This window comes from Gadus chalcogrammus, chromosome 14 (genome assembly GCF_026213295.1).
Source record: "Gadus chalcogrammus isolate NIFS_2021 chromosome 14, NIFS_Gcha_1.0, whole genome shotgun sequence".
In the NCBI taxonomy this organism is placed as follows: domain Eukaryota; kingdom Metazoa; phylum Chordata; class Actinopteri; order Gadiformes; family Gadidae; genus Gadus; species Gadus chalcogrammus.
In genome coordinates, this window is record NC_079425.1 from 13,483,566 (window position 1) to 13,507,896 (window position 24,331).

At 46.8% G+C, this 24,331-nt stretch overlaps 1 protein-coding gene across 5 annotated transcripts in view; it reads left to right on the plus strand.

Moving 5' to 3' along the window:
- Positions 1 to 3,490: 3,490 nt before the first annotated feature.
- Positions 3,491 to 24,331, plus strand: part of pcdh17 (protocadherin 17) — a 67,419-nt gene continuing 46,578 nt past the window's right edge. For 2 of the 5 annotated variants that reach the window (XM_056607275.1, XM_056607276.1), the window contains exons 1-2: positions 3,491 to 4,100; positions 4,876 to 7,651. In XM_056607275.1, coding sequence (XP_056463250.1) covers positions 5,156 to 7,651 — 2,496 coding nt within the window. In that variant the 5' untranslated portion in view covers positions 3,491 to 4,100; positions 4,876 to 5,155. The remainder of the gene's footprint in view (positions 4,101 to 4,875; positions 7,652 to 24,331) is intronic. The other 3 variants (XM_056607278.1, XM_056607279.1, XM_056607277.1) reach the window with 2 other exon arrangements.

Genomic DNA, 24,331 nt, shown 5'->3' on the forward strand with positions numbered 1-24,331 from the left:
TTTGGTTACAGGAGTATTAGTCTCAAAAATCTAACTTTAGATTAACATCTTAAGTCTGATGGCAGACTTGCTCAAATCCAGCGAAACGGGGTGTATCACTTTCTCTCACTTCAAATTAGTTTTGATGATCATGTGCTGGGAGCTTGCATCTATAAACACGTGTGACATGGAATGGATCACTACTGGAAACTATGTGACTGGACCCACAACAACAGATACAAACTCGGCTGAGAGGATGAAGAGATAAAATGTCCAGTACGGACTACCACGTCCTGAGAAAAAGGGTCTGTAAAAGTTTCAAATCAAGCCTTTGTAGTAGGTGTGCTATGGAAAAAAAAAAGCTTGAATCTTCTTCTGATACCTTTTTCTTGCCACTTGCAAATTTTTTACTCGTCGGAAGAATATCTTTGTTACAAAACGAGAAACATTGCGTAACTCCACCGCCCGCATTTTCTTGACTAAAGATTACAGTTTTAAAAATCCAAGAAGATGTCCCATAATAATGACAAAAGCAATAGAATGCTAAACCACGTTTCATAATCAAAGCTGAATCTGCACTTCCATCTATTTTCAAATATAGGAGAGTATTGCCTCATATGCGTGTTGCTGAACAGTTGGACCACTGCAACATCCGTACGTGATTTTCATTTCCAATTGATAGAAAAAATGAAGTGAAGGGACTAAATTGATTTAGTGACACACATATAATTTAATCAGTTCCCTCCAATATTACAAAGAAGCTGTGCGTGAAGGTTCCCTTTAAAAATTATTCTGCCAAAATAATTCAAAATGTTATAGTTAACTTGTGATAGTTGAACTTCACAGTAAAAAACCCTCCACTGTAGAAGCTCAGTGTGTTTCGAGGCAGGCCAGCTGTGTCATGGGTGTGTGAAATCAAGGGAATGGGTGAGCAGAGCAGACAGAAAGTCTCTTTCTCCCCTCCCCTCACAAGCCGCAGAGCAGTACGTCCCCCACCGCTCCACTCCTGTGAGGATAGAGGGTTTTAGTGCAGATGCTCAGCTCCAGGCCGTTTGAAATGCCTGTATTGCTGCTGCGGCTTCCTGAAGGCTGGTCTGGGCTGATGAAGAACGCCGCTAATAGCCATTTCTTCTGTACACTCAGGTGCTATTTCAAGATGTTGCTTCCCAGATGTTGAAACGTAGTGAGCTGCAGCTGTGGATTGTTTTGGAAGCAGCTCTTTTTTTTTTGCTCGCTCCTCTTTACTTTAAAGGTTGGTTAATAGCCCGTTTGTCTTCTCCCGGTGAATAAAATATGATGTTGAACGGTTCCTTATTTCCTCCAAAATCGCGGAGCTGCTTGTCTTGTTATGCGAGCGGCGGGGTTATCGCCAGCAGACGGTTCTGTAAATACTTGAACTATCATCTCGACCTCCGATGTCTCCCAAAGGTCACATGGGCTGCATCACCTTCTCCCTCGCATATAAATATATAGTGGCAGTAAACTGTGTGTGTATTCTAAAAAACCTTTCACTTCAACACACACACACACACACACACACACACACACACACAAATACACACACACTCAGTCCACACATAGGTACTATGCACATACGCATACAGACATACACACACATACTGACACACACAAACACACACACACACACTTACTGACATACTCAGACAGACACACACACACACACACACACACACAAACACAGACACATACACACACATAGATACACAGACAGAGTCAGTCACACAAACAAGCATGCACACACGCAAACAGACACACACATGCGCACACATATATATTATAAACACATGCACACATTCATAAATGCACACTCACTCACACACACACACAAACACACACACACACATACACACTGACATAGGCACGTACACACACACACACACACACCCACACACACACACACACACACACACACACACACACACACACACACACACACACACACACACACACACACACACACACACACACACACACACAAATGCACAGATGTGCAGTCTGAGTGCGTGCAGATGTGAAGAGGCTTAGACAGTGACATGTGACATTTGCATTCATTACTGATTAGTGTCTGGACATGCAGGCATCAAACCTGCGGGCTGGCGCGCCAGCTCCCTGCCTGTCATCTTCCCTGACGGCCGCGGCGCTGTCAGTCCCCGGCGTCAGACAGGAAGTGTGAGAGAGAAGGTCAAGGACTTCCTGTGAAGAAGATCATCCTCACCACTGAGGTCTCTTGATACGTCCTCCCTACAAAAGAACATACACGCAATGATATTATGAAGTCTTAATTATTTACATAAATAAAACAACAAGCACCGGTTTTAATATATATTTTATTATTTTATATATTTGCATAATCATAGTAGGCCTACTGTTTCTAATATATCTATCTATTTATCAATGCATCTAAAACCGAGGTGAAGTTGTGTTAAGTGCAATGATGTGAGAGTGACTCCAATTTACCCTTCTGCTTCCCCACCTCTCTGGGTCCCAACATACAGCGGTAATAAGGACTTAATGAACTATAAAAACTCCACTAAATAATCAATGTAAAAAGGCTATCACTATGTTCTTATTGCCGCCGGACCGATTGCTACTTTCTACTATAGGCTACCATTTTATCCATCGCTAAACATAACTACAGTCAAAAGTCATACTATTGCCAATATCTTTATGAACAGAAAACAGACGGGACACATTGTCCAATTAGGCCAGTAAAATGAAGATCGATATCCGGACGTCAATATTTCTTTGACGTCTGCCCCCCCCCCCCCCCCCCGTCGTCGTCTGTCACTCCTCCAAAACGTCTCACTCTCACCAGCCACCATTAACAAGAGGACAAATACAAACTGACGTTGAATCCACACAGAATGCAACCGTGTCACATAAATACAGACTATGGCAACAACCGAAAAAAAGCTGACACGCATACGTGCATTTAGGCCCAACGACTGAGGCACACACTTAATAATAATAATAATAATACATTTAATTTAGAGGCGCCTTTCAAAACACCCAAGGTCACCTTACAGAGCATATAGTCATCATACAATTTTTTAAAAAACAAGACATTGTTTCACTGTCTTGTCATTGTTTCACTTCACAGCTTGTCTTGTTATCAAGTGATTCTCATTTAAAATAGAGAGTGCAAGTGCGCATTGAAAGTAATTTGAAATTTGAAACCATTCGATTAAATTACATAGCCAGCCTTATGAATCCTAAACAGAGTCTACTTTATGTTCATGTTTTTCATATTTTTTTTCCATCACCAGGCTGTGAACGTTAAAGCTGTTGACTGTTGAAACACAACAATGCTCCGTGAGATTTGAAAAGATGCATCGCCGGTAAAACGCCAGCGACCAATCAGCTACTCTATATACAGAGAGACGTTTTTAAACCCCGCCCTCTTTCCCGCCTCTTCAACCTGATTGGCTGGTGGCAGCGCAGCGACAATGTTTAATGCACCATGCGGTGCATGCACAGTTCAGTCAGTGAGAGGAGGCGCTCGTTGTTGCGACGCTACGCGGACGTGCGTAAAATACCAAAATCACTTTCTATTTCACTGTCATTGAAAAACGGATTCGGTGACGAGCATAAGATAAGGTTGAGGAGGTTAGACGGGACGTTGTCACTGGAAACACGCCTTTCCTCTCCAAGCTGCTGTCGCTCAGGTGGACCTGAGCTGGGCAGCGGGCAACGGCAAGGACACGACACCCGGGTATCCCACACATCGCTTCTCTCGCTGTGCTTTAACGTTCTCATCGGATCTAGATTGTCCATCCGGATTGTTCACCGTCTCAGAAACAGTTTAGACAGAGAGTGAGTCTCCGTGACTCCAAAGCCGGCGAGACATCCTGACAGCTTGGGGGACGGCTCGGAGCGCCTGGACTCATTGACATTACAGGCAGACTTTTCTGGACCACTTTTTTTTCTTCTTCCGACGTCGCTCGGCCGCTGCGCGTTGGAAGACTTGTGGCTTCCCGGGCGCTCGGGGAAGAGAACAGTGCTGGTCCAGAGGGTGCCGGGACTATAGGGCGCTGGGTGATTTTCTAACTCTGCCCTGGATATTAGTCACTGTTGTGGAGGATGAATTGTGCCAGTGTTAGGTAAGTGGTGGCTGTGTCTGTTTCTCTAGGTGTCTCGTGTTATTTGCGTTGAGTTAGATGTGTGAAACCTTCCTCAACAACGGGCACACGCCTCACTCCCCCAAGCCAGCCGACGCAACAGCTACTTGGTGGTGTATTGAATCTGGCGGGGAGAGACGGACGGAGATGGAGAAGGGGGAGATAGATTGAGAGAGGGGACAGAGAGAGGAGAGCAATGTTGGAGAAGTAGGCCTACTATATATGATTTAAGCGGCAGTGTCTCCGGTGACTCCGAAATTTGATGTTTTGGAGGGTTTCGTCTTAATGTGCGGATTATGCGGATTTGTTAATGCGCGTAAGAGGCTCAAGCATGACACATTTCAGTTTGGTCCATTAGTCTTTAGTTACGCACAATTACGACAAATTGTATTATTCCAATTATTGTAGTAGCCTACCTATTCATTATGGGGGGAATTTATGTAAGACTGTTATAGTTTCTATAATAGTTTTATTTAGCGTGCGAGCTTCCCAACAAACCTACGTTTACACATATTTTCATTCTAAATCTCTTTATTTATTATTGTATTTAGAAATCAACCCTTTTCTATTGCTGTATATCAAGGTTACGGCGATTCTCTCGCCAAGGTGAAATTGTGAAGAATCTACCGTAAAGATGATTTACGCAAAGGAGACGTTTAATTTCACTGCTTGCTGGATTCGAATGAATAACCTATACAAAAAAGCGATTTATATAATACCTCGATGGCTAACCTACTTTCTCTATCTTCACTCTTAGGTGATAACGCAACGCAAGTACAATGACTATTCTGTTTGGAGGAGAGCGGACTGCCATTATTGCTCCAATGAGTCCGGGTACTCAGCTGAATATCAATTAGGATCGTCGGGAGAGAGCGGAGAGCGAGGGAGAAAAAGACAATCAAAGGTGGATCTCCGGGACCACACACAATGAACACAAGTGGTTGTTTAGCGCTGAGTACACATAATACCTTGGCCCGTCACATCAACAGGTCGGAGTAAACACACAAAGGTTATCAGCGTTCTTGCGGAAGAGGGGGATGTATCTTTCTATTTTCTTTTTCCTACTGTTATGGGCTCAAGCCCTGACGCTGAAAAACTTAAATTATTCTGTCCCAGAGGAGCAAGGGCCAGGGACGGTGATCGGAAACATTGCCAAAGATGCAAGAATTGGGCTGGAGCAGACGGGGCAGGGGCAGGCGAAAAAAGCAAATTTCAGAGTGCTGGAGAATTCTGCCCCGCATCTCATTGACGTTGACCCCCAAAGCGGACTTCTTTACACCAAACAGCGCATCGACAGAGAAACACTGTGTCGCAGGAACCCAAAGTGCCAGCTCTCCATGGAGGTGTTTGCCAACGACAAGGATATCTGCATGATTAAAATAGACATCCAAGACATAAACGACAATTCTCCAACCTTTACCTCCGACCAGATTGATATTGACATTTCAGAGAATGCAGTCCCAGGCACACGCTTCCCTTTGACCAACGCGCACGACCCGGATGCAGGGGAAAACGGTCTTAAAACCTATCAAATAACCCGGGACGACTACAATCTATTTTCCTTGGAGGTTAAATCCCGAGGGGATGGCACTAAATTTCCAGAATTAGTTATTCAACGGCCCTTGGACAGAGAGGAGCGCAGCCATCACACACTAATTCTATCAGCCACGGACGGTGGTGAATACCCCCGGTCAGGCACGATGCAGATCAATGTTAAAGTTATTGATTCGAACGACAACAGTCCTGTGTTTGACCAGCCTTCATATGTCGTGGAAATCCCAGAAAATTCCCCCCCTGGTAAAGTACTTATTGATTTAAACGCCACTGATCCTGACGAGGGCAACAATGGTCAGGTTGTGTATTCTTTTAGTGGCTATGCCCCAGAGAGGATCCGGGAGCTGTTCTCCATAGACTCTAGGACGGGGATCATAAAGATCCAGGGGGAGATTGACTACGAAGAGAGCCCAATTATTGAGATTGACATCCAGGCCAAGGATTTAGGACCCAACCCCATTCCCGGTCATTGTAAAGTGACTGTGAAAGTGCTGGACCGGAATGACAACTGGCCTTATATAGGCTTCGTGTCTGTAAGACAGGGAGCGATCAGTGAGGCGCGACCCCCGGGCACCGTTATCGCTCTCGTTCGCGTCACTGACAAAGACTCCGGCAGGAACGGCCAGCTGCAGTGCAGAGTGCTGGGCAACGTCCCATTTAAACTTGAGGAGAATTATGACAATTTATACACGGTGGTGACGGACCGACCGCTGGACCGAGAGGTCCAGGACGAGTACAACGTCACCATCGTGGCCAAAGACAACGGCATCCCTCCCCTGAACTCCACCAAGTCCTTCACCGTGAAGATTCTGGACGAGAACGACAACGTTCCACGCTTCACCAAGGTGGTGTACCTGCTGCAGATCCCCGAGAACAACATCCCCGGGGAGTACCTGGGCTCGGTTCTAGCTCACGACCCCGACCTGGGCCAGAACGGCACGGTGTACTACAGCATTATCAATTCCAACGTCAGCGGCGGGGACGTCAACACCTATGTCAACGTCAACGCCGCCAATGGTGCCATCTATGCGGTGCGCTCCTTCAACTATGAGCAGATCAAATACTTTGACTTCAAAGTGTTGGCGAAGGACGCCGGTTCGCCCCACCTTGAGAGCAACACCTCAGTGCGCATCACCGTGCTCGACGTCAATGACAACATCCCGGTCATCGTCCTGCCGCTGCTGCAGAACGACACTGCCGAGATCCACGTCCCACGGAACGTGGGCGTGGGCTACATCGTTACCACGGTGAGGGCAGTGGACAACGACTACGGCGAGAGCGGGCGGCTCACCTACGAGATCTCTGACGGGAACGAAGACCACCTGTTTGAGATGGACCCGGTGACGGGGGAAGTGCGGACCGCCCACCCGTTCTGGGAGGACGTGAACCCCGTGGTGGAGCTGATTATCCGGGTGATGGACCACGGCAAGCCCACGCTGACCGCCGCTGCGCGCCTCATCGTCAAGGCCTACAACGGGCCGGTGGCGGGAGGCGAACCCAGGATCAACGAGGAGAACCGCAACTGGGACATGTCGCTGCCGCTCATCGTCACGCTCAGCATAATCTCCATTATGCTGCTTGCTGCCATGGTAACCATCGCCATCAAGTGCAAGCGGGAAAACAAAGAGATACGCACGTACAATTGCCGCATCGCAGAGTACTCGCACCCGCAGCTCGGGAAGGGCAAGAAGAAGAAGATCAACAAGAACGACATCATGCTGGTGCAGAGCGAGGTGGAGGAGCGGGACGCCATGAACGTGATGAACGTGGTGAGCAGCCCCTCCCTCGCTACTTCCCCCATGTACTTTGACTACCAGACCCGCCTTCCACTCAGCTCCCCCAGGTCAGAGGTCATGTACCTCAAGCCCACCGCTAACAACCTCAGTGTACCCCAGGGGCACGTGGGGTGTCACACCAGCTTCACCGGCCCAGCCACCAGCACCACGGAAACGCCCGCCAACCGCATGTCAATCATCCAGGTAAGACCTGTGACGATTGGTACACCTGTACTATGTGTTGTCTTCCCCACCAACACCTCCCTCCACCATCACCACCACCACCACCATGTCACTGCTAGTTTGTGGAGATGAAAAATATTCATGATATAAAGTTTATTTTGTTATGTGCGCAATCGTGCATGTTAAATGAGCAGTATATGGAGGAGCATTAAGGAGTCAGGGCATTTATAAGAAGAAGGTGATTAAAGGGATTTCTCCCAGCCGATCAAAGGATGACGTAGAGCCCTAAACAACTCCATTATCATTCAGTTTGCATCATACTTAACTATTTATTCCTTTGTTCTATATAAAGTAGTGCTGAATCACCTCTTCGGACGCCGGGTCTTATTGACAGGAGTATTTGGAGAGCAAGCGCAGAGGTCTTGACAAGTGGTTATGAACTGATGACCTCTCCATCGGAAGGGAATAGATTATCTTTTCATGTCATGTCCAAATAATTACCTCTTTGTGCTTAGAAATATACGGTGCTGTGCTGAATCTAATGAAAGAACTTAATCAATAAGGTACTGAGGGCTTTTCTTCATGTATCATATTATCGCTCCCCGGCTTCATTTGGTATTCCACAGATTCACGCAGACCTTGATAACTCATGAATTGCAAATCGCAATAAATAGAAACCCGCTGTCTCTGTTAATAATTAACCAGATGCTTGTTTAGATTCAGCATTGAGTCTTTGATTCAACTCAAGTTGTTTTCAAGTAGTCCAATCAGCGTTCGTATATGTATGTATTCTGGATTCAGTTTTTAATTAGCGGCATTGTAGGATTTTTAGACATACCTGACCTGATCTCTTGTTTTGGTCTTGGAGGATTTAATTTATTGAGATAAGCAGGTTGTGCTTCTCTTTTCATGGTCATTTAATAGCTCTTTGCAGGGAGTACTTAGGGGTATAAGTCTGGAACGTGACGACGTCTGTGTCTTTGTGGCACTAAGCCCATTTAAAGTCCGTTGTGTCGAAGCCGGATTAAGCCCGCTTCTTTACGAACCAGTATAAAGCCATAGGTGGCATACCCATTGAAAGGAAACCCAGCCTTTTATTTCTGAATTGAAATAAAAGCATAACAAATAAAATGGTTTATTTTGACATGAATATTATCTTCCTTTTATGAACATAAACACCAAACAGGCGTTGGCCCTGTTTGGGAGCATCGTTGTGGGAAAGGTCATTGGCTTTCTGAGATAAAATCTAGAACTGCACCACAAGCATAACCACATGATGAAATATGTGTGTGTGTACATGTATACATGTTTGTCTGCAAGCTTCAGTAAGTCAGTATGCGTGTCTATATGTGTATCAGTATGTGCGTGTGCAAATTTGCAAAGCAGCACAGGATCATTTGAAACCAGTTTGGTGTGATCCATTCCTCTTAATAACACCAATGAAGATGATGGGGATGATGATGATGATGATGATGGTGGTGCAATGGTGATGATGATAATGGTGGTGATGATGATGATGATGATGGTGGTGGTGATGATGGTGACAATGATGATCGTGGTGGTGGTGATGTTTGTGACATGGGGTTAGTACCCGACCACAGGCAGGCGTCTGGTTGTTAATTTGTGGCCCAGGTCATCCCATCCAGCCGAGGGATAAGTCTTTCCCTCCACCCCGGCTTCTCCTGGCCAAGGGGATGTGTTTGTTTGCGTGCGTGTGCCTGAGTGTGTGGGCGTGTATCTGGTTGGGAGGGGGTTTATTGTGGATGACTGTGATCAGAAATGACGTGTTTTCACCAGGGAACACTCCCATCCCCCCCCCCCCCCCCCCCCCTCTGCTCCAGTCCTGCTTCTAATTCGCCAGATGAATAGGGCAAAGATCAACGCACAGACCGTTATGGGGCCTGTCCAATCCGAGCAGCTGACTACTTGTGGTGCCGCCGGTCCTGCCCATGACACCCTTCCTGCACAGAGCAACGTGTCCATTGGCGGCCGTGCAGTAGTCGCGGTGGGGAACTGGTTCAAGAAACCGGACGCCATGTTCCCCGGTGCTCTGTGTTTGTTTACAGGGCTGCTCCAACACGCGGGGCTTTGCCGCTACTCGCTGTATTATTCAACACAACCTGTGTACTGGGAGATGGCTGCTGGCATCCGGTTTCCTCTTAATTCGAACACAACCATATCCTCTTTCTCCCTTTGGTCCCTCGCTCTCCATCCCTCCATCTCCGTCTTTTTTTCTTTCTTGCTCTCTTTTTCTCTGCTCTGATTCGCCTCTCTGTCCTCTTGCTTTCAATCCCCCTCTATCTCTCCCCTTCCTTCCTCCCTCCCTCCATCCCTTTCTCCTCCTCTCCCCCCTCTCTATTTCTGTATCCGTCCATCTCTCTGGGAGCGAGGTATGTAAGCTGAGAGGGATCTGAATCTAGGGATGGAGTGCATGTCAGGAGCCAGGGCAGAATTCTCTTTCCATCGATCTCTGGCCTATCTGCTGTCTCCGAGTCGCTGGGCTCCGCTCTAGAAGAAGGAGGAGAATAAATAAGTAGATGACGACAACTTAACCACATCAGCTCTGCCTTGTCCACAAGGACATCTCAGGTCTGCTCTGGGCGTTAAGGCCTAAAATTGAGCTTTTGCTAGCTCCCAAGTTCCTACTGATGTATATCATAACACGGGCACGCACGCACCCACACACGCACACATTCAGGCACACCTGAACCATAACGCGGAGCATAGAGTTGAAAAGAGGATTTAGAGAGTGTGATAGAGAGGAAAGAGATGTAGAGAAGGAACAATGGGGAACTTGAGAGGAGATACTGATGGGGGGGGGGGGGGGGGGGAAGAGATTGATAGGGGAGGAGTGATAGAGTGATGGAAAGGGATAGTGAGAGAAAAGAGAATAAAGTAGTAGGTAGAGGGAAGGAATCAATTTAGCATTTTATCGTTCACTGTTTCATTTATTATATATGAATATATATATGTATCATATTCATTTTTGGGATAATTTGTCAATGTAAATACACGTGTCCCAAACCAATGCAGCCCTTTGAATTGAATTTAATAGAAGTGAGTCATCTGTGAAGGGTGTGAATGAGTGGGACAGAGTGAAGGAGAGAATAGCGTGATAGGACAGAAGAGTGACAGAGAGAAGCAACTGATACAGATAATGCAGTGCCGGGGGGACGAGAGAAGGAGGTGTATCTGTGTATCTCGAGGTTTCCATCTCTGTTCGTTACCCCAGATCCAGCAGAGATCTTGCCTTCATTAGCCGGTTGGAGGGCACCACCCCCTAGCAGATAGTCAGGCGTAATAACGTCTAATTCCTCTTGAGGCGTTGAGGGTATGACTTAGTGAGGAATCAAGACTGCAGCCAATCCGCCCCCCGAGATTAAATCCTCTTGGAAGAAGGGATTCCAGTAAGTCTCTCTAGAGGCTCACTGCCGGGAACATCACACAGGATTTGGTCAGAATACCATAAGGCCACTGTGTCATTCGAGGAACTTTTACCTATCTCCCTCACAGATTCTATCTTGTACTCTCATGTTTACCTCCCAACCCCCGCAGATTAAACAAATCTTTAATGAGCCTTAAATTATCATATCTTGCATTAGTTGGATAATTTGTGTGATAATTTGATTTGCCGTGGAAGTGCTTTTATGAAACATTAAACACTCACACAACACAGGGAGGGACACGTGGAAACGCTGTTACACGGAGGCGACAGTGGTAGCTGATCTCACCTATAGGGGGCGACAGAAAGCATTTGAGGTGGAGTGATGAGGGAGGTCAGGACAGGGTGGAGGGCTGAGGCAAGAGAGAGGGAGGTGAGGAGGGAGGTGAGGAGGAGAGATGTTGGGCTAAAGAAAAAGAGTGTTATCAGCGTGTGTGTAGCGTGTGACCTAGCCGGAGTGTGTTCCTCTGAATAGAGTGACACGAGGTCCCCCTGTTGATGGTACGAGACCACAGCTTCCTCGGTCTACTCATTAAATATAAATTAGGAGTGTCATTCAGAGGTCTGTTGGTTCACACAATGCACTCTTCCCTGCCAAGGAGTGTGTGTGTATGTGTGTGATGTGCGTGCGTGTGTGTTGAATGTATTATGCTGTGGTGTAATACCCCTATTGAGGGTTTAAAAGGGGGATGAATGGAGGGAAGAGGCTTAAGCTGCATATTGTCTGTGATTGAAGTGTGTGTTGGTGTGTGGGGGAATACAGCGGCTGTGTGTGTGTTGGTGTGTGGGACTGGGAAGTATAACGTGTGTGTGTGTGTTGTGTGTGTGTAGGGAGTATAGCGTGTTTGTGTGTGTGGTGTCCTTGGGTGTGTTACAGTGTATAGCGTGTGTGTGTGTTGATAGTTTAGGGGCTTGGGCTCTTCTTCGATGTGTAGGTTTGGCACACGTGTAGAAATACACGTCTTTATGAACTTGATGAGCATTTTAATGTGTGTGTTGTCGGGGGGGGGGGGGGGGATCAAAGGATGAGTGGTGGGTAAGAGGATATGTATTTCTGCATGTGGGAAAGTATTTGTGCGCTTGTGTTAGGGGGTTTTGAGGAAGGTATGGGTGTGATGTGTGTGTGTGTGTGCGTGGGTGCGTGCGTGGGTGCGTGCGTGGGTGCGTGCGTGCGCGCGGGTGCGTGCGAGAGTCAAAGCAGAAACAGAGTTTGGGTGGGGTCAATAAGTGGGTGTAAGTCATTGTGTATTCCAGCCATCTCTCTAGTTGTCTTTACGAGGGGAACAATCTTGTATTTGTCCGAACCGCTCATAGCCCTCGTCTGACACACATGCACCCACACAGGCACGCACATACACAGCAACACACACACAAACACCCTCCTCTCAGACCCACACACCCACACACACTTTACACTCTCCTCTCTGACACACACACACACACACACACACACACACACACACACACACACACACACACACACACACACACACACACACACACACACACACACACGTACAAACACACACACCCACACACAAATTATAAACACACACACATACACGCATCCTCCTCTGACACACTTACACCCCCACATACATTCTATACACACACATACACAAACGCACACACACACACTCTCCTTTCTGAAACACACACACAAACACACACACATACTCACATCCTCCTCTGACACACATACATTCTATACGCACACACACACATAAGCAAGCACATGCACATAAACACACACGCACACACTATACACCCTCCTCTGACACCCACATACACTGTACCTCCTCTGACACACATCCACATACATCTCTGACACACAAACATGCACACACACTGAGACACACATTCACAATCCACAATTTCCTCTGAAGCTTGTTTCTTGCTGTATTTTCCATGAAATCCAACACTTCAATCGCCATCGAGCCAGAGAATTGAAAAACACTCTCTATTTAATTTCACCTCTTTTTCTTCCTGTGTGTGTGTCTCTCTCTCTCTCTCTCTCTCTCCCTCTCTCTCTCTCTCTCTCTCTCTCTCTCTCCCTCTCTCTCTCTCTCTCTCTCTCTCTCTCTCTCTCTCTCTCTCTCTCTCTCTCTCTCTCCCTCTCTCTCTCTCTCCCTCTCCCTCTCCCTCTCTCTCTCCCTCTCCCTCTCCCTCTCCCTCTCCCTCTCTCTCTCTCTCTCTCTCTCTCTCTCTCTCTCTCTCTCTCTCTCTCACACATGAAGGGCCTGATGTTAGTCAGGCTGAACTCCATCTTATAAAGAGAGATGGCCAGCCCGGGGAGGCCTGCGTGTTCTTAAGAGTCTGTGTGGCTTCTCGTTGGTTCTCCGTACTTTAAACGGTTACATTAAGGAGACTCTCGTATGTTGGGATGTACTGGACCGGGGCAGCTGGTGCTGCTCAACACACAATGCTATATGCTGACAGTTTGAATTATTAATATTCAAGTTTATTTTATCTACCCTAAGCTCACACGATCAACGTTTGAGGGGGGGGGGAGTGGGGGGTGGGGAGTGAAAAATGACGTCTATATTTTTTCGTATAGTTGCGAGAATATGCGTTCCTATATGGCTGCAGGACTGTCATGCATCTGTGTTTGTGTACCTGAGGTTGTGTCTGTGTGTGTGTGTGTGTGTTGTTGTGCATGGGTATGTGTTTGATAGTGTAGCAGCAATAGAGCTGAGAACAACATGTATCTATATTTACCTCCCATCCCATGAATAACTTATATTGTTTAACAACATACGCACACACACAACCACACTCATGCACACACACACACACACGTACAAACACACACACCCACACACAAATTATACACACACACATACACAATCCTCCTCTGACACATCTGGTGCATGCACAGATGCACACAAACATGTACACACATGTTCATCGACCCCACCATGTCAGGAAGGGGTTTAAAACCTTCAAACTCCATAATAAATCAACTCTTAATCCCAAAATAATCCAATTTCATGCCAAATACTTTTCATGTCTGCAAGAGTGCAGACAGGGCTGTATATGCATTTATATATAGGTGAATACAGGTTGATAGATTAAGGCTATGGTTGAATATATATATATATATATATATATATATATATATATATATATATATATATATATGTGTACATATATATTTTTAGGTTTTAGGTGAATTTGGGATTTATCAGATGTTCATGATTATTGATCATGAACATCTATCATATTGTAATGATTTTAAATACATGGTTTGGTAATTCGCAAATTTTGGTGATCATTAAGCGGTCATCATATTTAAAAGATGGTTCTTTTGATGATCCTAATCCGTGTAAATGATAGCTACTGCACCACGTAAAAATACTTATTTCTAAACGAGACTGCACCCACCCACTTGCTCTTCTTCCTTTCTCAAAGAGTTGAAGGCGAATCCAAATTCTCCCTTCAATAATTACACAATTAAAAGCCTGTGTCGGTGAGACGCAGAGCGGCGAGGACGGAATGACGGGAGGACCAGTGTGGTGGTTCTGGGGGAAATCAGGGGTAGAGGTGGAAGTAAATGTTTTATCACACGCAGTAAGAAGCCTAACCCTGGTGAATAATGAAGCATGAGGCTTGTAGACCAAGGCCAGACTAACATTCTCACATGAAAGAGATACGCATGGAAACACATTGACAGACAGGACGGATACACTGACATACAGACTACCAGGAAGAGAGACAGGCAGTAAGACAAGTGATGAGACAGGCAGACGGACACAGAGTGATACAGACAGACGGACTGACTGACATCCGAACAGTGAGTTGTGTGTGTGTGTGTGTGTGTGTGTGTGTGTGTGTGTGTGTGTGTGTGTGTGTGTGTGTGTGTGTGTGTGTGTGTGTGTGTGTGTGTGTGTGTGTGTGTGTGTGTGTGTGTGTGTGTGTGGCAGTAGTGTGTTTCATATTTAATGAGCCAACAACAGCAGATCAGTGTGTTATGGCCCATGTGGAATCACTGGTTGACCTCTGACCTCAAGCTTTCAGTTTCTTTGGGAAGGAGGCATGACCACTCAAATTAGCCTCAAAGAATTCATTCAGCCTGTGTGTGTGTGTGTGTGTGTGTGTGTGTGTGTGTGTGTGTGTGTGTGTGTGTGTGTGTGTGTGTGTGTGTGTGTGTGTGTGTGTGTGTGTGTGTGTGTGTGTGTGTGTGTGTGTGTGCTTGTGCGCTGGACAGTGGTGCAGCTTTTAGTTCCTACTCCAACATGGATACATGTTGCTCACAAAAATAGTGACCCCACTGGGCCAGACAAAGGTGACATCATCAGCTTGATCTTTTCCGTCTATGATTCCATCCTTCTGTTACCAGGGATATTATAGAATTATTATATACAATGTGTGTGCATGTGTGTGTGTGTGTGTGTGTGTGTGGGGCGTCACAGTGTATTTGGTGTAGTGTGCCTAATGCCTAGTGTGCGTGTATTTGTATGTGTGCGTCTGTTCCACTGTCGGGGCTGAATGGGCCCCAGGGCCTCCTGTACGTCCCTCCTGGGGTGCTGGCTCTGTCATTCCCTGCGGGGGGAGACAGGGGAGGTGGGGGTGAGGCGAGGGAGAAGAGTGAGGCTGTTGGATGTCGTCTCTCTCAGCCGTAAATCAGATATTCTTCCAAAGTCAAACAAAATGGAGGCCGCATAGTGAGCTGCTGGCACTGGTCCAACCTGAGGGTCTACTATCGCTACCTACCTGACCTTGACTGAAACACACACACATGCATGAACGCACACACAGGCACCGCACACACACACACGCACACACACTTGCACACATGCACACGCACACACAGCACACATGTACACACAAACTCCTTACACACAAATATACTCACACAACGCTCACACACCCACCTCAGCACTTACAAATACCCTCCACCTCAGCACACACACATGCATGCACGCACACACCAACTCTCACACACATACACACAACGACACTCCCCTGAGCCAAGGCAGTAAGTAATGTGAGTTTCCTCTACCCTCATTTCTCATTAGTACGTGAGAAATAATGTTCTTGTCCTCTGTCCAGCATTCTCTCACTTTCTCTGGCTCTGTCACTCCTTCATCTATCCTCTCTCTCTCTCTCTCTCTCTCTCTCTCTCTCTCTCTCTCTCTCTCTCTCTCTCTCTCTCTCTCTCTCTCTCTCTCTCTCTCTCTCTCTCTCTCTCTCTCTCTCTCTCTCTCTCTCTCGCTATCCCTCTCTCTCTCTCTCTCTCTCTCTCTCTCTCTCTCTCTCTCTCTCTCGCTATCCCTCTCGCTATCCCTCTCTCTCTCTCTCTTGCTATCCCTCTTGCTTTCTCTTGTCTCCCTCCCCCTTCCTCTCTCTCGCTCTCTCTCAATCTTTCTCACTCTATAACTATCTATATCTATCTCTTTTCCAGTCTTTCAAAGTAGCCTACATTATAGTGAATAAAGTAAATGAAATAATTGGAAATGTTTTACACAACCTGTTCATTGAGCGATGGAGTTCGATCAATCGTGAATCCAAAAAAATCATTCCACATCCCGGCTTTGTGTTTTGGTTTAAAGTCGGCCCACGGACACAGCAGACCGTCGATACGGAAATGACATTTCCGCCTTCCGTTTAACGAGTGTTCTGCCAATACTGGATGTGTGTCCGTGTCTGGGTGTTAGTGCTTGTGTGTGTGTGTGTGTGTGTGTGTGTGTATGTGTGCGTGTGTGGGGGTAGCTGTGTGTGCGGTGTGGGTGCGTGCATGCGTATGAGTGTGTGTAATAATAATAGTGGAGCTCCCGCTGTCTGGGTTGTTTCCCGTCGTCTCCGGAGCGCCGCTGGAAACACGATGCGTTGATGGAGCGCAGCTTCAGACGGAACGGAAAACCCCGGTCTCTAGAACCTCCTCATAGTGTGGGGGAGGAAGGAACGAACAGGCCCAGTCTCTAGAACCTCCTCATCGTGTGGGGGAGGAAGGAACGAACAGGCCCAGTCTCTAGAACCTCCTCATCGTGTGGGGGAGGAAGGAACGAACAGGCCCAGTCTCTAGAACCTCCTCATCGTGTGGGGGAGGAAGGAACGAACAGGCCCAGTCTCTAGAACCTCCTCATCGTGTGGGGGAGGAAGGAACGAACAGGCCCAGTCTCTAGAACCTCCTCATCGTGTGGGGGAGGAAGGAACGAACAGGCCCAGTCTCTAGAACCTCCTCATCGTGTGGGGGAGGAAGGAACGAACAGGCCCAGTCTCTAGAACCTCCTCATCGTGTGGGGGAGGAAGGAACGAACAGGCCCAGTCTCTAGAACCTCCTCATCGTGTGGGGGAGGAAGGAACGAACAGGCCCAGTCTCTAGAACCTCCTCATCGTGTGGGGGAGGAGGGAACGAACACGCCCAGTCTCTAGAACCTCCTCATCGTGTGGGGGAGGAGGGAACGAACAGGCCCAGTCTCTAGAACCTCCTCATCGTGTGGGGGAGGAAGGAACGAATAGGCCCAGTCTCTAGAACCTCCTCATCGTGTGGGGGAGGAAGGAACGAACAGGCCCGGTCTCTAGAACCTCCTCATAGTGTGGGGGAGGAAGGAACGAACAGGCCCAGTCTCTAGAACCTCCTCATCGTGTGGGGGAGGAAGGAACGAACAGGCCCAGTCTCTAGAACCTCCTCATCGTGTGGGGGAGGAAGGAACGAACAGGCCCAGTCTCTAGAACCTCCTCATCGTGTGGGGGAGGAGGGAACGAACAGGCCCAGTCTCTAGAACCTCCTCATCGTGTGGGGGAGGAGGGAACGAACAGGCCCAGTCTCTAGAACCTCCTCATCGTGTGGGGGAGGAGGGAACGAACAGGCCCAGTCTCTAGAACCTCCTCATCGTGTGGGGGAGGAGGGAACGAACAGGCCCAGTCTCTAGAACCTCCTCATCGTGTGGGGGAGGAGGGAACGAACAGGCCCAGTCTCTAGAACCTCCTCATCGTGTGGGGGAGGAGGGAACGAACAGGCCCAGTCTCTAGAACCTCCTCATCGTGTGGGGGAGGAAGGAACGAACACGCCCAGTCTCTAGAACCTCCTCATCGTGTGGGGGAGGAAGGAACGAACAGGCCCAGTCTCTAGAACCTCCTCATCGTGTGGGGGAGGAAGGAACGAACACGCCCAGTCTCTAGAACCTCCTGACGAGATCGGGGAGGGGGGAGCGGACCACACCAGTCTCTAGAACCTCCTGACGAGATGGGGGAGGGGGGAGCGGACCACACCAGTCTCTAGAACCTCCTGACGAGATGGGGGAGGGGGGAACGGACAACACCAGTCTCTAGAACCTCCTGACGAGATGGGGGAGGGAGGAGAGGACAATACCAGTCTCTAGAACCTCCTGACGAGTCGTGGAAGGAGGGAACGGACATCCCCAAGTCTTTAGAACCTGCCGATGAGGTGGGGCAGGTGGATGGGAGAGGAGCGGAGGGAGAGCTGGCGGTGGAGGAGGTGTGTCTTCTCCTCGGTTGGGCTTTACAGATGAGGCCTAGCGGACCCCTAGCTGCTTTTATGTCTTGGAGGGAAGTCATTTTTAAAACCTTGCTACGATCAAATCAATCGAGCTCACCACTCAACTCTATTGATCCCATGTTTGTTCGGTACAGATGCATATCTCTCTCTCTCTCTCTCTCTCTCTCTCTCTCTCTCTCTCTCTCTCTCTCTCTCTCTCTCTCTCTCTCTCTCTCTCTCTCTCTCTCTCTCTCTCTCTCTCTCTCTCTCTCTCTCTCTCTCTCTCTCTCTCTCTCTCTCTCTCTTTGACCCTACCTCTTTCCAACCTCTCCCTCACCCCTCCCCTGGCCTGTTTCCATGGCGTTGTGTGGGTGTCATATCAGATGAGCGTAGCGATAGCTCATGTTACTGCTTCACCAGCGGCAGATTATCCTGTCACCAGGGCCTATTGATCCGTGAGCACTCTTAATAAATAAAGTAGCGCGGCGGAGACGTCGGATCCATGATCACTCCGGACAACACCCTGATATTTATACCACCCGGCGGGTAGCGCATGATGGATGTCGATAGTCTCTCTTCTTCTCCTTGCTCTACTGTCTGCCTAACTCCTCCCCTCCTTCGGTTCTCTTCTCCTCTCTTTTCTTCTCCATATCGCTCCTCTCCACCTCTCTAATCTACTGTCATTTCTGTCCTCTCGCCTCTCCTCTCTCTTCTTCTGCCCTCCTCTCTGCTCTTCTCTTCTTCTGCTCTCCTTTCCTCTCCTCTCCCCTTGCATTTCCTCTCCCTTCTTCTGCTCTCCTCTCCTCTCGCATTTCCTCTCTCTTCTTCTGCTCTCCCCTTCCTTCCTTTCCTCTCCTCCCTTCTTCTGCTCTCCTCTCCCGTTTCCTCTCTCTTCTCCTGCTCTCCTTTCCTCTCCGATCCTCTCGTGTCTCCTCTCTCTTCTTATGCTCTCTGCTCCTTCCTTCTCCGGCCCTCTCTCCTCCTTGGTTCTCCTCACTCTCCTCTCCTCCTCTCTTGTTCCAAAATGCATATTCCTCTCATTCCCTCCTCATGTTGCCACGTTGATCAGGGACGAAATAGACCCTCGGCGGCTCCTACCCCTCCTCCTCCTCCTCTCCTCCTCCTCTCTCCGGTTGCTTTCATGTCCTCTCAGAGGTCCTTGCGGAGGTCGAGTCGACACACGGGGATGATGTACTCCCAGGTGGGAGAGACATGAGGAGAGCCCAGGGAGTAACCGATCAAGTGAGCTACTGGTGGGGATGTGTTGAAGAGAGCGAGGCCAATGGAGTGTCTCTGAGGGCCTGGGGAGGAGGGGGAGGAGGGGGAGGAGGAGGAGGCAGGGTCAGATGAGGTCAGAGCCCCAGATTAGGGCTGATTGTTTCCTCTGCAGCCTGGCTGATGGAAGGTAAATCCGGACTGACACGCAGCTCTTTGGTGGGATGCATCAAAGAAACGTCACGTTGCCTTAAAGCACTCCCCTTCTCCAATTCTTCCCTTCCCTGATTCTCCCTGTTTTCACCTCTCACCTCCCCCCGCTTTAACATCCCTGATGACCCAGCATGCTGTCAAGGTCACCTTCGAGAATCACTGACTTTATCCTCCCACCTTGAACAGAGGAGTAGTATGTGTGTACGTTTGTCTGTGGGTGTGTGTCTGTGTGTGTAGTGTGTAATCGTACCTGTGTGTGTGTGTGTAGGTGGTGTTGTGTTGTGTGTGTGTGTGCGTGTGTGCGTGTGTCTGTGCGTGCGTGCGTGCGTCTGTGTGTGTGTGTGTGTGTGTGTTTTTGTGTGCTTATATGTCTGCGTAGTGTAGTGTTTGTGTGTGCTCTGTCCTGGGCTGTTGGGGTATATTCTGGAATCCTTTAATCTGCGGAACGGAGGATTTCAGATGGAAATATTGTCTTTCCTTTCATGTGTTTAGCCCACATGGATCTTCTCCCTTCAATCACGAAAAACTCTTATTGATGATTTTTTTTTATTCATGAAACATTTCTTCTCATTGGTCGTTCTGTTTTTATCAAGAAAGCTGGCTCCTGTTGGTCTGTTTCTTTTAAATTATGAAACATTTGCTTTGTTTGTTATCAAATATCATTGTCTCTAATTGGTAGGTTTTAAAAACACGAAATACCTGTACCATTGTTCGGATTTGTCGTTAAAAAATCATTCCCTCTCTTTTTTTTTTAATCAAGAATCACTCGTTTTCATTGGTGGGTTCTAACAGAAGGAAAGGGGTTTAATCATCTCCTTAACAAATGGAATGTTCCTACTTAGAAAAATTCCAGGCAATTAGGTTGCATTGGATGAACTGTATGAATATATAAGAACTTTACACTAGATGTAGTAGATGCTCATTATATATGTATGTGTATATAGATGTATATATATCGTGTATGTATCTATATATATAATGAACTGAAGAGTCAGGGTTTCTAGCTCAACATTTTGCAGTTAGCTTAATTGACTCCTAAGTGAGGTAGCTCCTAAATTAGGTAATAGGTTCTTAGGTATAACTAGGCTGTGATCTGTTCAGAGCTGGCTAACGGATAAGCTAACCAGAGATAACTACTAGGCTAATCTTGGAATCCAATGATAAAGCTTGCGTAAGATGTTCATTCTATTTTTATACCTACAGTACAGTTACAGAGATATACAGATGATCATTCCACACCATCTATGGATTTTTTGGGCTTGTATCTCATCCCTGAATCGATATCAACCTGACCTTGTGTCAAGAGGTCATTGCTTTGGTGAGGGAGAACTTAGGTCATAGCAGCAGAGCTGTGAAAAGTGGTAATATGCTACTGGACTCAATATTTGGATTGTATATGGGATAAGACTGTATGTAATAGCAGAAAACAGCGGTCGGATATAGGATCAAGCAGTCCTAATAGATTATGCTAGAGCTTCTGGGGTCAGAGCCTACAAATGGCCCGGGCCGGAAACAAATAACTGCAAGGGCGGAGCCTTATTCCCTGTTTTGTTACGGAGATATTCTACCAAAGAAAACATAACGGCTGGAGTCACTGGAGAAGAGATTCAAATTTGTGTATTCTTATGGTGGCCATTCTACAGTGTTGATTTGAATCCTTAACAGACAATTTTTTTGCAGTTTTCTTCAGCTAGTTAAGTTTGTCAGTGAGTCAAATTACTCTGACACATCCTACATAACAGTCAATTTGTATTAACAGTCGTACCAAATATGACGTGGAAGAAAGTGAAATGCGGCATTCACTCAATTGTAACTGAAACACAGCAACGTTAGACCTGCTAGAGAGTCACTATATAAAAGACTACCTACCTTCAAACACATACACAGTTACACATACACCCACACACACGAAACACAAATTATAAATTTCTAACATCTCACAAGCATTCCTTTATAAATTGTAGAACTTGGGTTACTCTTTTAAAACTAGTACAGTTTGATAAAATGTATTAAAATGTTGATGTCTTCAGTGTATATCTACCCTTGGGCGTTTAAATATGTCTACTTAAATATATGGACTATGTGTTATAACATGCATTCAGGGATTTATTATCTTTGGACCTGTCCAAATAATTTTTTAACCATTTTTATAAGTTCTGCACACAGTCTAAGTCTTTCTACAAGTTTGTGCCATATAGACATAGAAAGCAGGGAGAAACATGAACGTTGTTCTTGCTCTGTGAATAATATATACTAATGAGAGTGCACATAGCATGTAGGACAAAGGGATTTCGAAAGTGTCCAAATTGACACAAAGAGCGTATTAAGGGTTCTATTTATTCACTCAGTAATCCCACTCCCTCTGGGTGTGTTGGTCCACCATGTAATGGATGGTAAAGTTGTTGTTTGTTATTGTTTTGGTTAAGAACTGAATTACCCCAGAATGTGAAAATATGGACATTGATAAATCAATCACACGAGTAGATGAGGGGAATATAATTATTGCCAAGGATGTCATGCTTGTTGGGTTTCTCTGTGTTTGGACAGGATTTAGCTAAGCCCTTGATTTAATTTCACATGCATCGCAAAAGAGTTTCCTTATTGTGTGTGTGTGTATGTGTGTGTGTATGTGTGTTTTTTGTGTGTGCAGAACTTAGTAAAGAGCAACTTGATACCAATTTCAATACCACACCGACAAACTGAAACAAATGAGGGCATTGAATGTTATATTTCAATAAAAATATAAATGTATCAAGGATATAACATTATAACAAGGACCGACCAGCAGAATGACTGTGGTACACATTAACAATCATTTAGAAAGAAAGACATTGATGAAAACAATATTTGTCTCTTGGTTATTCCCATAGTAAAAGGCCTCTGAGATTGTCTAGCATGCATAAGGTTCAAGTTACGAATGACATACATGCTTGACAGAAAACCTTATTTGGCTGTGATCCTGTGTGTATGAGTGGATCAAAGGTCAAGGTCATTATATTCACCTGTTATTCCAATTTGTTGCTCAATTTATTCCTGACTTTTCAATTAACAATTTAACTCTGATAAATACCAGTTGATAATGAACGGTTTATCTCAGCTTTACATTTGAATTTTTTTCAAATCTGATAATGTCCAATTGATAACCTAACTCTGCTTCCAAAGTCTAAAATTGGGTTATTTCCACACTGATAGCAAAATTCTGCAAGAACTTTGCCTCTGCAAAGGATTGCCTCCCCCTCCTAGAGATTGTGCTGGGTCCTTTGCTGTTCCTCGTGGCACTGTCTCAAACACTGTGGCCTTATCCCCAACATCTGGGAACTTGGATTACGGAAATATCGAAAATTTAGCCTGAATGTTTCAAAGTAATGAGGTTTTGATTTAAATAGAGCGGTTTTGCAATGTTTGGATCCCATTAACCTGCGATTGGTCTCCTTCTCACCGAGCGCGTCTTCAATAATAAGGTTGTCTTCCAGGACCCACGTTTACAGCGTGTGGTAATCTATACAGAAACAGGAGGGGGAGGAGGAAGAGGAAAAGGAGGGGGTGAGGTAGAGGAGGAGGATGAGGAGGTGGTTGAGAATAAGGCAGGGATGAGCGAGAGCGGGGAGGGGGGAGATGAGCAAGAGGGGGTTGAGGAGGCGATAGAAGAGGGACGAGGTTGAGGAAAAATAAGGGGGGGGGGGAGGGGGGGGAGAGTGGATGAGCTGGAGACCTCGGAGGGGGTGAACAGCAGAAGGAGGAAGAGGTGGTTGTGAGGAGGAAGAAGAGAACGGGTGAGGAAGAGGAGGGGATAAAGAGGACGGTTGAGGTAGAGGAGGAGGATGAGTGGTTGGGTTAGGATGAGGGGGGGATGAGGTAGACGTGGGAGAAGATGGGGATGGGTGAGAAGGTGGGAGTGGAAGAAGAGGGAGGAGGGAGTGAGGAGGCAGAGAAGGAGAGATGAGGAGGCGGCAGAGGAGAGGTTGGCGGTAGTGAGGAAGTCTTCCGCGTTGCTCTTAAGGAATAATAAAAAAAGGCATTAGAGGGGCAGGTTGGAGCATTTCAGCTTTGAAGTGTGATGTGCTCTGTCCTCGTACCTCTGTCCTATACCCCCACACCTTCACCTCTCTTCCATTATCTCATGCTGTCTTCTCTCCTCTTCTCCTTGTTTATTCACTCCTCTCTTCTTGCCTCTCTTCTCTTTCCTCTTTCTTCTCATATTTACCCAGTCCTTCACTCCCGTATTTTCTCCTGTTTCCTTCTCTTTTCGTGACTTTTCCGATCTCCCCCTGACCTCTTCTCCTTTCTTCTCTTTTCTCTCCTCTTATCTCTTCCCTCTCTCCTAATTTTCCTCTCCTTTTATCGCTTCTTCTTTACAGCAACACCGATAATACTCTCACAGGATCTTCTT